Source organism: Sinocyclocheilus rhinocerous, unplaced genomic scaffold (genome assembly GCF_001515625.1).
Source record: "Sinocyclocheilus rhinocerous isolate Xijiao unplaced genomic scaffold, SAMN03320098_v1.1 scaffold603, whole genome shotgun sequence".
Classification (NCBI taxonomy): domain Eukaryota; kingdom Metazoa; phylum Chordata; class Actinopteri; order Cypriniformes; family Cyprinidae; genus Sinocyclocheilus; species Sinocyclocheilus rhinocerous.
The window spans coordinates 3,187,556-3,204,032 of record NW_015656630.1 but is presented as its reverse complement, the minus strand read 5'-3'; the positions used below and the strand labels follow the sequence as shown (position 1 = coordinate 3,204,032).

The following is a 16,477-nucleotide window of genomic DNA, read 5'->3' as shown; positions in this document are numbered from 1 at the left end:
TCAATTAAAAAGTACATACAAATACAATTTGTATATACAATGACTTGAAAATATCTCCTCTATGATAAGCATAATTTTATTTTCTGGAATAAAATTAATTTGGCATAAATTCTGAGTTTCAGAGTGATACAACTATCCTGAGAAAAAATAAAAGAAAATATGAAATAATAAGTAAACTGCTTTACTGTTTATTAATAGTTTAAAAACGTTAGCAGAATTGAAGTCATGTGGTGCAACCAACAAGCAGAAAGATTCAGGGACAAAAATATAATTATTTTTTTCTTTTATTTTTAGAGACATTAAATTGAAAGTTCTTGAAAATGGTAACAAAAATTTAACCATATGAAAAAATGAATACAAAAATATAGTAATTTATTGAAAAATGCATTTAAAAAATGCACTTCAAACATACAAACACCTTCTGTGATGAACATGTTTTTAATTTCTAGAATAAAATGGATTTGGAATAAACCCAGAGTGTCAATGTGACAAATATCCTGTTATCATACTAAAAAGAGCTTTATTAAATTAATAAAATTCTTAAAAAGAAAACCAAAACTATTTTGTCATAATCTTTTATTTTATTTCTTTGGGGAATTTATTTTTATTTATTTATTTATTTTTTAAGAAAACTGCTTCACTGCTCATTAACAGTTGAAAAACATTTGCAGAATCAAAGTCATGTGGTGCAACCAACAAATGGAAATATGAAGAAAAAAAAATTTGTACTATTTTGTGTTTATTTTTAGAGTCATAAAATTTAAAGTTCTTGAAAATTGTAGGCTACTTTTTCAAAACTATATGAATGTGGACATTTTTGTCACTGACCTGTACAACAAAGAGAGAAATGCAATGAAAGTCAGTTTTAGACTGTTGCTTCCAGCTCCACTCTGCTGATTTTCTCTTTAGTCTCATGAGGACAAAAACTAGTCTGCTCAGTTGACCTGCTCTGACATGAAACTTAACACACAGACACACACATGCACTGATATTGCTGCCATAATGAAAGCCACAGGGAGATGGAGTGAGGTGTGACTAACACATGAACATATGAGTTACTCTCTCACTAGAGATCTGACCACTCTGCAAGTAAATGCTACCACTCTAAACCACAATTTCTAACCTTCTCAGCCAAATGTGATCTGTCAAGCCCAGGGGGCGGCACACAGTGCTTCTGTGAACGTGTGCGTGTAAACTTCCTCATTGACTCTTTTCTGTACCATCTGTTTACCATGACTGTTCTGTATGGACAGAGAGGTGGTATATTTTTGGGATGGTCAAGATTATACATAATAGATCAGTAGACACAGAAAAAAAGAGCAGTTTGCATATTAATTGCAGGATTTGACGTGTCTAAATTTAGACATGTTCCTGAAACTGAGCAGGAGAACAGATTTCTAATTTAGTCTAGCTGTTGCGCACACACATAGACGCACAATCCACCCATGCAGATTCATTTAAGCCGAGGAAAGAATATCAAAATGGATCATCCCTGCTAGGTTTTGCATTTATTGAAATAAGCCGTGCGGTACTGTCATAATAAACGTACAGATCAAAAAAAACAGAATTGCATTTCAGGGCCATGGTGAGATCTAAATAAAACACAGAAATGAAAGTAGGTCATAGAGTAACTGGTGTGGCAAAGAGCCCTGTTTCTGTAGGGAAAGTAGTACATAAGTCTCTCACACCTGACTCAGCTCTATGTCCCTGTTGGGGTAGTACACTTTCAAACATGAACATTGTATGAAAGTGCACTCCAGAGTGATCCAGTGTCCCTCTCTGTGTGTATTATTTGTAGGTTTAGATCAGTGTTAAATAAAGAAAACCAACGTGCTTCTCCAATCAGGGTTTTGGTGCAAATACTTTTTGCCATACATCTCTAGAAAAAAGACATTACATTACATTACATTACATTATATTATATTATATTATATTATATTATATTATATTATATTATACATGTGCCAAGAAATAAAGTGTTTTTAAGAAAAGTTTAAATGCAGAGACTTATGTTGTGTAACCATGAAGTTAAAAGCAATAACATTTGTTCGTTCGTTCGTTCGTTCGTTCGTTCGTTCATTCGTTCATTCATTCATTCATTCATTCATTCATTCATTCATCTATTTACGTCATGAATTATTAATAATAAATATATTATTATAAATTTTTGGGGAGTCACACCATATTACATTTTACAACTGCAATTAACCCTGCCAAACTTTTTCATTTCAAGACTTTCGTTCTTTAATAAGATTTCATTTGGTTTGTTATAACATCAGGACAAGTTGTATCACTCTGACGTTTCTGTCTCCCCAAAAATATATAAAAATTAATTCATCTACTATAAATTTAGGGCTTGTATTTTTGGTTTTAAACCTGACTTTTGATCCATTAGGCAACACAATATCTTGGTTTATATGAGGAAAGTAATGATGACAGTCTAATCACTGTAATTTTTCTCACTCAGATGGGGAGGGAGAGGGACAGCTGTCCCCTCCTGTTGGAGCTGGAATCAACAGTAACAGCTGGAGCTTCCGCTACGGTGCAGGCCCCGGCTACGGTCCTCCACAAGCCCTGAAGCCGGGAGAGATCCCCCCTGAAGCCTTCATTATTCCCGGCTCTCCTGCCATCATCTCCATCCGGCAGGACCCAGGTGCCGTTGATGATAAGGGTGAGTTCATCACCTTCGGAAAGAAAGAGGAGTCTAAGAAGAAGAAAAAGAAGAAGAAGGAAAAGAAGGACAAGAAAGATAAAGGAAAAGATGATGGCGAGGAGTAGCAAAGAACGTCCCACTACAATATTACAGCTATTAACTTATGTTTGTAGCAAATGCTGACAGAAAGAGAAAACCAAAAATACTGAAAATGTAAAGAGAGAAGTTCCTTCTATATACCTTATTTACCAATTCCAGTTGAAGAAAGAAGAGAAATTTAAAATTAACCCTGTGAACCTGTTACTCTGATTGGCTATTTTTCTAGTTCTGGCGCAGAAATTAAACAGCGATGTCCAAGAAAGAACTCCAGTCTGCAAAATGCAAACCAAGCCCACTCGCACCTTGTAAATGACATTTTCAACCACAATGAGGGAAGTCCCTCTCCTCTTTTAAAAGTATCAAATGAATCCAGTTAAACTGGATATGAACTCATGCCATACCAAGAGTTTTCTCTAACTCCATCCCTGCCTTCCTCCCTCAATGTCAAATGGGGAAGAAACAACCACCCCTGGCCCCGCCTCACTCCTTGATCCGCTGGAAACAAAAAGACACTACAACTTTATCAGAAAGACCAGTGTCTGATTTCTAGAGGAGATCAAAAATAGACGCCTACAGAGATGGAAATGTAGTAGCGAAATCACTTGCTTTACACTCACAAATACGTCCTAGAACAGGGCACAGAGATCTCTAGTGCTTCTGTCCTGCTCCCAAAGTAATGCTGAAATCTCAGAATGATGCTTTACTCAGTATATTTTCTAAGAGCAAGTAAATCTCATCTTATACAGTCCACACCCATGATTTGTATGAATACAAATCACAAATTGATGTGTGTTCTTGCTCTCTAATGCATAACACACTATGAACAGGCTGTCCACATGCTGTACACCTAAAATCACCACAGGACTGAAGCACAACAGCCTCTCAAAAGTCTGTAAAATAGCAGAATGAATACTTGTGGCTTCATTTCAAAACACACCCACTTCCTTTGCTGCTGTTTTTAATGTTTGATAGATGTCATCCCACTTCTTGACAGCTTTATGTCTTAGTCCAGCTACTTGTCCTTAGCTACTGCTTGTAACTTTCGCATATCTGATGTTGCCAACCTCCCTTTATCTGGTGTGCATTGCTGGCCCCATGTCAGTACTGCCCCCTGGTGGCTCGTATTGTACAATGTAACAAGAAAGAGCAGAAAATCAAGTTAATATTATTGTCACTTCTTCTGCTGGAAACATGAGCACAGGTACTGGCCACTACATGCACACATACACTCAAGACACACCAGTGTTTATGCTCTCACAGCAGTTGAACCACCATGGACTATGCAGCCATGATTATGGACATGTTTAACTACAGCATATGGTGCTTTCTATGGCAAAAATAGAAGTTGAGTGGAAATTAGACCACAGTGGTGGGCAGTAGAGAGTTTTTCTACTGTATATAATCAATGATGAGATATAGCTTCATGACAGTTCCATAGTTGTTGATAACAATTTTGTAAATAATGGGAATGTTTTCTTAACATTCAGACATCATGCTTAAATTTTCTGTTTTTAAGAGGGAGCGCATCTGTCCTTTCTTTCCCTTCTAAGTCTGTAGAGATACTGTTCAGTAAAGGAGAGATGTTCGTGCTGCTATGAGACCGTATCATCACAAAGCACACACACAAACACATACATATACACACACACTTTCACTTGAGTCTCTTTCAGATGTGGTTCAGTGCTGTCAGATCACCAAGTGACTGTTTTGCATGTTAAACGCAATTAAAACAGAAATTATATATAGATATAAATGAACAGATGTTTTTCATAATTATTTTTTTTCTCATTTATGATGAAACTGGAGATGAGTATCGTCTCTGCTGAAGTATGTAGACATTAATCAAATTATTCATACACAAACATACACTGATTACATACATGCATAGAGCGTAAAAAGAAGACACCAAAACGATGTCGGCTCTGTGGCAATCAACGTTAACATTAACATACTAGCTATATGTAATGCTGTAGTGTTTTTGGTCTAAACTGCTTTTCTTTACAACCTTATGATTTTTGCAACTTGAAAGGATCAATCCTTCATTTTGTGCTAGGCTTTGAAATCAATAACACTGTAGTGTGAGCCAGTTCATATTTCCCTATGATATAAACCTCTCCTTTCAAAAAAAGAAAAAAGAAAAAAAAAATCAAAAATGATAAAACAGGAAATAAAAAGGTCTATGTATTCTGCTTGTGTGTAGTAATTATATATCAATTCATCCAGTGCCTAAGTGGCACTATGCTTTTGACTTTGACTGCAAATCTGTTGGACATTTTTTTGTACACCTGCTCATCAGTGTAATGGTGTTTATTATTTTATATTACTTTATGAAATCTGGTAATGTGTTTTGTTTATAAATCACAAATAAAGTTTTCTTTCATAAGTATTGGAGATTTATCTGTGGTTTATATTTTGCCTGTCTATATTGTTAGTAAACAGCATTGGCCTGAATAATAGTCTATATTAAATATTTGTTCATCTTCTACTCTAAAAATAACATGACCTCACATGCATTTTATCTTAAACATCGAATGTGCTAACCTAACACTTTTTACCAGCTGGATATTTGTCATTAAACTGGTTCCCAGCTTACAGTGGCAGTGCATGTGGTAACTTGACTGAGCATTCTATTGCAAGATTTTCAGTGACTATTCAAAGAAGGCGGACCTGAACGTTTCACCTGCACAAATCATAAATCTTCTGAAACAAACCAATGTTATTGTTCTCCAAGGAATGAAATACAAGTATTAAATGAAGTTTGCGTGTTTGGGTCAGAAATTATTTGAAGTAATGCAAAATGCAAATTTGAACGGCTAAACTTTAATTTAATTTAATTTGAATTTTATTGCCATTTGCACAGGTACATTGTAGTACAGGTACATTGGAATTCTTGTTTGTTTCGCAGAGTCAAGCTTTATATGGGGGGGGGGGGATCCTATGGGGAAACCATAGGAGACACAAATATCTGTCCATGGGTCCATAGACAGGTGAGATAGAAAGTACTAGTCCTCCAAAGTAAGAGAGAGTTATGGGATGGGATACTTCTTTCCCTCCTTGATGTCCTGTGCCACTAACATAAAAGTGGCTGGAAAGAAGCTCTTGTACAAACGGGCCCTGTGAGTACTAATACTCACAGGCCTGCTGTGTCTCAGGTTGTAGCCCATATCCACCCATTTAAACAGATCATGAGCTGGGTGATGTTTATCCTTGAGGATGCTCTGTGCTTTCCGTCTGCAACGTTGAGTATATATAGAGTCCATAGGAGGGAGGTTAGAGCCAATAACCCTCTCTGCAGTTTTTATGACCCGTTACAGTGATTTCCTCTCAGCCAGGGTAGTATTGCCTTACCACACTAAAATACCACTGGTAAGAATACTCTCGACGAGGCCTCTATAGACACAGATGAGGGGCTGACATCTAAGTCTGGCCTTCTTCAACAGTCTGATGAAATACAACCTCTGCTGAGCTCTTTTCACTGTTGTTGCAGTGTTTTTAGCCCAGAACTTTTGAGTGTAAATATGATAAAATAGTGGAGTATAATAATATGTGCATTGAAACTGCCATCTTTCGGGGCGCATTTGATTTTTATGCAACATTCTGACGTAATATTTACGTTTGGTGCACACACACACAAAGGCGAGGCATTGAACTTGGAAAATTTCTATTAAAATGTACATTAGATGTAGGCTGCTGACTGTAACACAGGATACCAGATGTGTGCAGTTCAAGTTCAATACAGTAGAAATAGGCTGTTTATTTTCCATTTTATCAGTTAGCAAATGTAGTGCAGTTATTCTTTTATTATTGTTTCTATTTTAGGCTTAATTGGTACTCTCTCTCTCTTTCTTAACTATGCATACTCTATTTTCTTTAAAACAATCATTTATAATTTAATTTCAGTATACTGAATATGGAATACCTTTCCAAATCAAATTTTATTCAACGGACATTTTAGCCTGTATCTGAAGTTGGGCTTTCTATTTCAGCTGCCTTGTTCCACGACTATACGGAGGCGCTGTCCATGGTGCTGAAAATATGCGCCAGTTTTTGGTGTGCGAAGCTGGCATGAACTACATCTATACATGCGCTAAAAAATAATTATAAACAAATGACTCTTTATCCATATAAATGCTCACAAACAGTTTGAATTAAAACAAAGTCTATAATCTCATATTAGTAGAGATTATACGGAAATACTTCGTGTATATTTAGGGGTTTGTATTAACCAGGTCTTCTTTTTAGGAAAGAATACTATTTCAGGGTTATCTGTGACATACCAGCTAAGAATAAAACAGTGGATTTAAACCTGCATTACAAAAAAAAAAAAACTCTGTAATTATGGGGCATCTGCTCACCATGAAATAAACCTCACAGACTAAACCTAAACTCAATTCAACCACACAGCGTCGCTGTTGACTAACTCTGCTGTTTTAGGGCATAAGAACACACCCATTGGTGCGGGTATCTTTCTGTTCTGTTAACATTTGTCCGAAAGAGCAGTGCGGACGACGACGTCATAAATCGGTTGTTTGTGAAAAGCGTTTCGAAACAACGCTTTACTTTATTACACCAAGAAAATATGGCGAAAATGTCTAAACTGCGTTTGGCCAAATGGCGATTATGGATAACATCGCTTCTCTTTTGCATGGCCTCTGCTGATGTTCGTTATTCTGTGCCGGAGGAAACAAAGACAAAATATTTTATTGGAAGTCTAAGTAAGGACCTTAATTTGGATTCCGATCGCTTGAGGTTTCGCAAAGCCCGTTTGGATTACCGAGGGGATAAAAGATATTGTGAAGTAGACTTAGATTCTGGAAATATTGTTGTTTCAGAAAGGATCGACCGAGAGATGCTGTGCGGAACGACCTCCCCCTGCCTCATGCACTTTGAATTTATTCTTGAAAATCCTTTAGAGCTTCATAACGTTGTTTTGGAGGTCAAGGATATCAATGACAACCCTCCTGTTTTCCCCAAAGATTCAATTAAGCTAGAAATAAGCGAAGCAGCACCTACCAGAAGTAAATTACAAATAGCTTGTGCACGCGATTTGGATGTTGGAATGAATTCAGTCCAGACCTACATGCTTAGTCAAAACAAATATTTTGTTCTTGATACAAAATCAAATAAAGACAGGTATGTGGACATTGTTTTGAAAAACAGCCTGGATAGAGAGACAAAAGGAGAACATTCCTTAATATTGTCTGCGGTGGATGGGGGAAATCCTCCTAAATCTGGAACTGTTGTTATTGAAGTGTTCGTGATAGACGTGAATGATAATGCACCAGTATTTTCGCAGCCTTTGTACAACACTCGTTTATTCGAAAATGCAGCACTCGGAACGTCTGTCATCAAAATTGTTGCGACCGATGTGGATGAGGGCGCAAATGGACAAATAACGTATTATATCAATCACCTATCTGACAACACAAAAGAATTGTTTAAAATTGACGAAAATTATGGAGAAATATCTGTAATTGGACAGATGGACCACGAGAAGTCCTCGTCGTACGAGATGGAAGTGCAGGCGGAGGACGGTGGAGGTCAGACAGGCCACTGTAAAGTTGTTATTGAAATAGATGACATAAATGATAACACGCCTGTTATATCAGTAAAGTCTCTGAAAAACCAAATCCCAGAAAACATCCCACCCGGTTCAGAGATCGCTGTAATAAACGTGAAGGACCAAGATTCCGGTGAAAACAGCCGGGTTAGTTGTTCCATTTCTTCAAGTCTGCCATTTCAACTACAGCCGTACATCAAGTCTTATTTCATTATCACTACAACTCGTTCGCTTGATCGGGAGCAAATCGAAAATTATAATGTAACAATAACAGCAACGGATGGAGGTACACCCCCCTTATTCTCGAATCTAACTCTGAACATACAAGTTTCAGACATCAACGACAACTCCCCTACATTTGAGTTACAGACATATGCTGTTTATATAAGTGAAAATAACAAACCAGGCACTTCTGTTTGTTCTGTCAGTGCAAATGACCCAGACTGGAGACAGAACGGAACTGTACTGTACTCTCTGGTTCCCAGTGAAGTCAATGGGGTTCACACAAAGAGACATTTCTGAATCTGACAATATGAAGCAGAACCTCGTTATTTCAGTGAAGGACAACGGGCAGCCCTCTCTGTCTACAACCTGTGCTGTAAATTTACTAATTTCTGACAACCTTTCTGAAGTTCCTGAACTTAAAGATATGACTTATAAGGACAACAACTCTAAATTAACGTCCTACTTAATCATTGCATTAGTTTCTTAGCGACTCTCTCAGGCTCTCTGGTGTCCAAGGTGATCGCTGTAGATGCTGACTCTGGACAGAATGCATGGCTGTCCTATCAGATTGTCAAATCTACGGATCCGGGAATTTTCTCCATTGGTCTCTATAGTGGAGAGATCAGAACACAACGAGATATTTCTGAATCTGACAATATGAAGCAGAGCCTCGTTATTTCAGTGAAGGACAACGGGCAGCCCTCTCTGTCTACAACCTGTGCTGTAAATTTACTAATTTCTGACAACCTTTCTGAAGTTCCTGAACTTAAAGATATGACTTATAAGGACAACAACTCTAAATTAACGTCCTACTTAATCATTGCATTAGTTTCTTTGTCCACCTTCTTCCTGACGTTCATCATACTGATCGTGGCAGTGAAGTTTTGTCACAGGAGAAAGCCCAGACTGTTGTTTGATGGAGCAGTTGCGGTTCCCAGCGCCTATCTGCCTCCCAACTATGCAGAGGTGGATGAAGCAGGAACTCTCCGCAGCTCTTACAATTATGACACGTATTTAACCACAGGCTCGCGCACCAGTGACTTTAAGTTTGTGAGCTCATATAATGAAAACACACTTCCTGCTGGTGGGACTCTGATAAGGAGTGACATCGATTCTAATATGTTGCGCCTGTCTGACGAAGGAGAGTGTACAGAGGTAAATATCTGTTTTAATCCTTAAATATTGCCTGTCTGTATTGTGACTCAGAAACACAGCTTTAAAAAAAAAACGATGACGATGATGCCCTTAAGTCCTTAAAATGCGTTTGAACTGATTATGTTTTCTTCCTTTGATATTTTAATAGAAATTATTTCTTCTTCCAAATTCTAGAATGCATTCCATTTGATTTCCACTATTGTTAGTGTGAGGAAAACCGCTACTAGTTGTATCTTCTTGTAACAAAATAAATCAAAGTATCGGCGCCTCTGTCTGCTCCTGAGCCTTGTGTTATTCAAATTTCACATGATCATTTTCAACATCCTGAAAGAGTTGTAGACTACGGTGCCTTTAGAAATTTATCTTTAAAAATGAAATAAGTTCACTGACGAGTGTAACATTTTGCCTGTAGATTTTTTCACACTACGCAGTGTGTCGCTGTTGATCTGTGCTGGGTATTTGTTCATCGGTCCACCCATTTGCTTTGCATTCTATTTTCAGATCACACTTCTCATGTTCATACCACTGCTGTTTGTGTCTGAGGACAATATATGTCTTAGTAATAGGCCTATGAAATTGTCTTTAAGAATCTCCTTCACGTTTACTTAGAATGGAATGCACTGCAGCATATGCGTCGCGGCGATCGGTGTGGAAAGCCATTGTCCTTTATTCGTTCGCCGTTTCATTATGCTTGGGAGATATTCGTTATTCCTTTCCAGAAGAAATGAAGCGAGGGTCAGTGGTCGGCAAACTTGTGCAGGATTTAGGAGTCGATAGGAATACATTTTCATCACGGGAGCCAAGGATTGAGTTTGATGGAAAAAAACGCTATTGTGAAATCAACGCGCAGAATGGGGAATTGGTTATAAATGAAAGGATTGACCGAGAAGAGCTCTGCGGACAAAAACCTTTGTGCACATTATCTTTTGATCTCTTCATGGAAAACCCGCTTGAACTACACCGTATAACTCTGGAGATTCAAGACATAAACGACAACAACCCGGCCTTCCCCCACAGTGAGGTAAAGTTAGATATCCCAGAGTCCGCAGATAAAGGGTCTCGGTTTTCCATAGACGAGGCTGCGGACCCGGACAGTGGAATAAATTCAGTACAAGGTTACAGACTCTCAGATAACCCGCATTTCAGTTTAGCTGTACAGACTAGTGCTGAAACTGGGAAATATGCAGAAATAGTGTTGGAGCATGAACTGGACCGTGAAAAACAAGACAAGCATTCTCTCATTTTGACAGCTTATGACGGGGGCAATCCTCAGAAATCAGGCACTGTAGTTATACAAATCCGCGTTTTGGACATTAATGATAATAAACCATTTTTTTCTCAGCCAGTCTATAAGGTGAGTGTCCCTGAAAACCTTCTGGTAGACTCAGTTGTGGTTACTGTGAGTGCCAGTGATGCTGATGAAGGAGCAAACGGAGATGTTACTTATGAATTTAGTCATATGCCAGTGAATGCAAAACCTATTTTTTCAATAGACCCAGCATCGGGTGATATAACAATTAAAGGGTCATTAGACTTTGAAGACAGTCCTTCGTTTGAGATTCGAGTTAAAGCAAAAGACGGAGCTGGTCTAGCAGCCACTTCTAAAGTAGTGGTAGACATCAGTGATGTTAATGATAATGCTCCCTTTATCATGATTAAATCTCTTAAAACGCCGCTTATGGAGGATGCGACTGTGGGTACAGAAGTTGCCGTTATATACGTGCAGGACAAAGATACAGAATCTAATGGAAATATTAAATGTTTTATTCAGCATAACGATCGCTTTAAACTAATACCATCAATTAAGAACCACTTTGCATTAGTAACAGCGGAAGCGTTGGACCGAGAGAGAGAATCTGAATATAATATCACGATTACAGCTACTGACGAGGGTTCCCCGCCCTTAACGTCATCTAAAACTATTAGATTATTTGTCGGAGACGTGAATGACAATCCTCCTGCATTTGAGCAGCAGTCCTACAGTGTTTATATAAGTGAAAATAACAGACCAGGCACTTCTGTTTGTTCTGTCAGTGCAAATGACCCAGACTGGAGACAGAACGGGACTGTACTGTACTCTGTGGTTCCCAGTGAAGTCAGTGGGGTCCCAGTGTCCTCATTTCTATCTATTAATGGAGATACAGGGGTGATTCATGCTGTAAGATCATTTGACTATGAGCAGTTCAGAAACTTCACTGTCAAAGTTGTTGCCAGAGACAATGGATCTCCACCGCTCAGCAGTAACGTGACTGTGAAAGTCTTCATAACAGATGAGAATGATAACTCTCCACAGATATTATACCCTGTTCCTGATGGAAAGTCTTTAATGACAGAAATGGTCCCTAAAGCGACTCTCTCAGGCTCTCTGGTGTCCAAGGTGATCGCTGTAGATGCTGACTCTGGACAGAATGCATGGCTGTCCTATCAGATTGTCAAATCTACTGATCCTGGACTTTTCTCCATTGGCCTCTATAGTGGAGAGATCAAAACACAACGAGACATTCTCCGCAGCTCTTACAATTATGATACGTATCTAACCACAGGCTCCCGCACCAGCGACTTTAAGTTTGTGAGCTCGTATAATGAAAACATGCTTCCTGCTGGTGGGACTCTGAAAAAGGAGCACAATTTTCATTTTGGCTCGAGCATGACAACAACTGACGTTACAGAAAATGAAGATGAGGTAAGAGAGGCTTTACTTTTTTGTACTGTCTTTTTGCATTTCATGGTGACGGCTTATTATACTTTTTTTAAAATAATTTTTGAATTAATTATATTATCCACTTTATTAAGGCGGTTCCTGTTCAAATAACATTTTGTATGGTAATTTACGAAAACCTCACACGTTTGTATAAAACTGATATCCTCTCTCTCTCTTAGGGCATTTCATATCAGCGTATCTGTAAAAGCCATTTGCCACTATAATGAACCCAATTTAAATAGTCCTGATTATTTATGCCACAATTTTTTGGGGTCTCATAAATTTACATGGTTCTTGCACACCTTTACCAGTACTTGAACACTGCATTCATCAATATAAAGGTTTATTTTTTAAGAAATTCTCTGGCTTGTTTTTCTTCCAAATTAAGTTTTGTTAGCGTGAATTTTTGGTATTTAAAAGTGTTTAGACTGGACAATATGGTTTTGGCTTGTGATGTGTATTTGATCTCTGCTAGATTTAACAGTTACTTGCGATTTTCAGTTGTTGTTTTAGTCTTTTTAAAAAAACTTAGCTTTTTAGTAAGTTTTAACGAAGATTGCCTAAAAGTGTTAGAACATGTATCACTTTGATTTCAAAAATACAATCTACATCTACGTTAAAACTTACTCAAGAACTAAGTGTAGTTGAAGCAGTAAATAGAGAACAGTCATCCATTTTCTTGTAAAACGGGTTTACCCTTCCATTTAATATGAATATGAAGTTAAGTTCATTTTTAATTTTCGTCCAGTGTCTGTCAGGTCATCCAGTTTCAGCACCAGAAGCCTGGACAGCGCCAGAACTGTCTATAGTTTATCTTTGATTGCGTGACAATTTTCAGTTCCTTCCCAATATAAATATAGCTACAAATTTATGCAAACTATTTTTTACAATAATACGCCTTGTCAAATATGACACGTCACTTAGTTTATCACTGTAGTCCTTTCATTAAACATTTGAGTGTTGCAGTTAACAGAAAAATACTCACAGTGTCGCTATTCACTAAGTCTGCAAAGTGATGCGTCTCTCCTCCCATTTGTAATGTATGCAACAAGAGATCTGTCTGTTAGAATAAACGCCGCACAAAATGGAGTAACAGTCCGTCGACACAGATAGAATTATTATAACATATTTCTAAGATTCGTTTACTGTTGAGAAGGTGCAACATCAAATCTTCAAAAATGGAACACGGGCTATTTTCAGTTCCTTTTTTTACGTATTTCGTTGCTCTCATTCTCTTTGCTCTGAGAACCGTCTGCGATGATCTGAGCTACAATATTCCGGAAGAAATGAAGCGCCAGTATGTAACTGGAAATATAGCCAAGGATCTCAGAATGGATGTGAAACAATTGTCTGCTCGTAATGCTCGGATAGACACGGAGGACAGCAAACGGTACTGTGATGTTAATCTGAATACTGGTGATTTAATCGTGGCAGAGACAATAGACCGAGAGGAGCTTTGTGGATCTCGAATGTCCTGCATTCTCAGTTATGAGCTCGTCCTGGAAAACCCTCTTGAAGTGCACCGAATAATTCTGCAAATTCAGGATATAAATGACAACGCACCACGATTTCCAAATGAACGTATTAATTTTGAAATTACAGAATCAGCAGTTAAAGGCCAGAAATTTCGCTTGGATGAGGCACATGACACGGATATTGGACAAAATTCTATTAACAGCTATTCACTGGAGAAAAATAAACATTTTGTTTTGAATGTCCATGATACTGCAGATGGAGGAAAATACGCTGAACTCGTTTTGGAAAAAGAGTTGGATCGTGAGCAGCAGAAGGAGATAGATATGATACTCACAGCCACTGATGGTGGTTCACCGCAGAGGTCTGGCACTGCTGTCATACACATCACTGTTCTCGACGCTAATGATAATGTCCCAGTGTTTAGTGAGTCTGTCTATAAAGTCACTCTGGCTGAAAATACACCTTCAGGAACAGAAATAATCAGAGTGAGCGCCACTGATGCTGATGAAGGTCCAAATGGAGAAGTGATGTATGAATTCAGCAGAATGTCAGAGAAAACTGCAAAATTATTTTCTATTGATAAGACAACGGGACAAATTGTGGTGGCTGGAGAAATTGATTATGAAAGTGAAATAAACTATGAAATGGGAATTCAAGCTAAAGATGCATCGGGATTGGCATCAACTGCTAAAATTATAATAGATGTAACTGATGTTAATGATAATCCACCTAGAATCATTCTTAAATCTTTGAATAAACCATTACCTGAAAACTCTGAGCCAGGCACTGAGGTGGGAATCATTAATGTTCAAGACAAAGACTCAGAAGAAAACCGGCAGATTCGTTGCTCTGTTCAGAAAAATGTTCCGTTCAAACTGAACCCATCTGTTAAAAACTATTTCACTCTAGTGACTACAAAAGCTCTAGACCGAGAGAAAGAATCTGATTACAACATTACCATGATGGAAAGTCTTTAATGACTGAAATGGTCCCTAAAGCGACTCTCTCAGGCTCTCTGGTGTCCAAGGTGATCGCTGTAGATGCTGACTCTGGACAGAATGCATGGCTGTCCTATCAGATTGTCAAATCTACTGATCCTGGACTTTTCTCAATTGGTCTCTATAGTGGAGAGATCAAAACACAAAGAGTGATTATAACATTACCATCACTGCCACAGATGGGGGATCTCCACCATTATCCACCTCCTTGACAATTCATTTACTTATCTCAGATGTGAATGACAATCCTCCTGTATTTGAACAGCTGTCCTACAGCGTAAGATCATTTGACTATGAGCAGTTCAGAAACTTCACTGTCAAAGTTGTTGCCAGAGACAATGGATCTCCACCGCTCAGCAGTAACGTGACTGTGAAAGTCTTCATAACAGATGAGAATGATAGCTATCCACAGATATTATACCCTGTTCCTGATGGAAAGTCTTTAATGACTGAAATGGTCCCTAAAGCGACTCTCTCAGGCTCTCTGGTGTCCAAGGTGATCGCTGTAGATGCTGACTCTGGACAGAATGCATGGCTGTCCTATCAGATTGTCAAATCTACTGATCCTGGACTTTTCTCAATTGGTCTCTATAGTCTGATCGTGGCAGTGAAGTTTTGTCACAGGAGAAAGCCCAGACTGTTGTTTGATGGAGCAGTTGCTGTTCCCAGCGCCTATCTCCCTCCCAACTATGCAGAGGTGGATGGAGCAGGAACTCTCCGCAGCTCTTATAATTATGACGCGTATCTAACCACAGGCTCGCGCACCAGCGATTTTAAGTTTGTGAGCTCGTATAATGAAAACACGCTTCCTGCTGGTGGGACTATGAAAAAGGAGCGCAGTTTTCTTTTTGGCTCGAGCATGACAACAACTGACGTTACAGAAAATGAAGATGAGGTAAGAGAGGCTTAATTTTTTTATTTATTTTTTTATTTTTTATTTTTTGAACGGTCTTTTTGCTTTTCATGGTGTCTCGGCCTATTATTTTTTTTAATGATATTTTCATTAATTCTATCACTCACTTCGTTAAGGCGGTTCATGTTTAAACAGCGTTTTTGTTTGGCAATATATTGGAACTTCAAACATGTTTGTGTACAATTGATATCTATTATCTTAGGGCATTTCATATCAGCGTATTTGTAAAAGGCATTTGCCACTGCTATAATGAACACAATTTAAGTAGTCATAATTATTTTTGTCGCAAATTTTGGGTCTCATAAATGTACATAATTCTTGCACACCTTTACCAGTACTTGAACAATGTATTCATCATTGTAAAGGTTTATTTTTGAAGAATTCCTCTGTCTTGTTTTTCTTCCATATTAAGTTTTGTTATTGTGAATTTTTGGTATTTAGAAGTGTTTAGACTGGACAATATGGTTTTGGCTTGTAATATGTATTTAATCTCTGCTAGATTTAAAAGTTACTTGCGATTTTCAGCTGTTGTTTTAGTCTAAATAAATAAATAAAAACAGCTTTTTAGTAAGTTTTCACGAAGGTTGCCTAAAAGTTTTAGACCATTCATCATTTTGAGATCAAAAATCCAGTCTACATTTACGTTAAAACTTACTAAAGAACCAAGTGCGGCTGAAGCAGTAAATAGACAACATTC

The 16,477-nt window shown here is 38.0% G+C and overlaps 2 protein-coding genes and 1 pseudogene across 2 annotated transcripts in view; all 3 read left to right on the top strand.

Moving 5' to 3' along the window:
• LOC107720707 (protocadherin alpha-C2-like) overlaps nt 1-3,887 on the top strand; it is a 40,298-nt gene extending 36,411 nt beyond the window's left edge. The window contains exon 5 of the mRNA XM_016528511.1: nt 2,468-3,887. Within this exon, the coding sequence (XP_016383997.1) occupies nt 2,468-2,778 (311 nt within the window). The 3' untranslated portion in view covers nt 2,779-3,887. The remainder of the gene's footprint in view (nt 1-2,467) is intronic.
• A 3,510-nt stretch (nt 3,888-7,397) lies between these two features.
• On the top strand, nt 7,398-9,716 carry LOC107720561 (protocadherin beta-5-like; annotated as a pseudogene).
• Nucleotides 9,717-10,228: 512 nt separating this feature from the next.
• Nucleotides 10,229-16,477, top strand: part of LOC107720705 (protocadherin gamma-A3-like) — an 8,744-nt gene continuing 2,495 nt past the window's right edge. Inside the window, exon 1 of the mRNA XM_016528509.1 lies at nt 10,229-12,069. Coding sequence (XP_016383995.1) covers nt 10,303-12,069 — 1,767 coding nt within the window. The 5' untranslated portion in view covers nt 10,229-10,302. The remainder of the gene's footprint in view (nt 12,070-16,477) is intronic.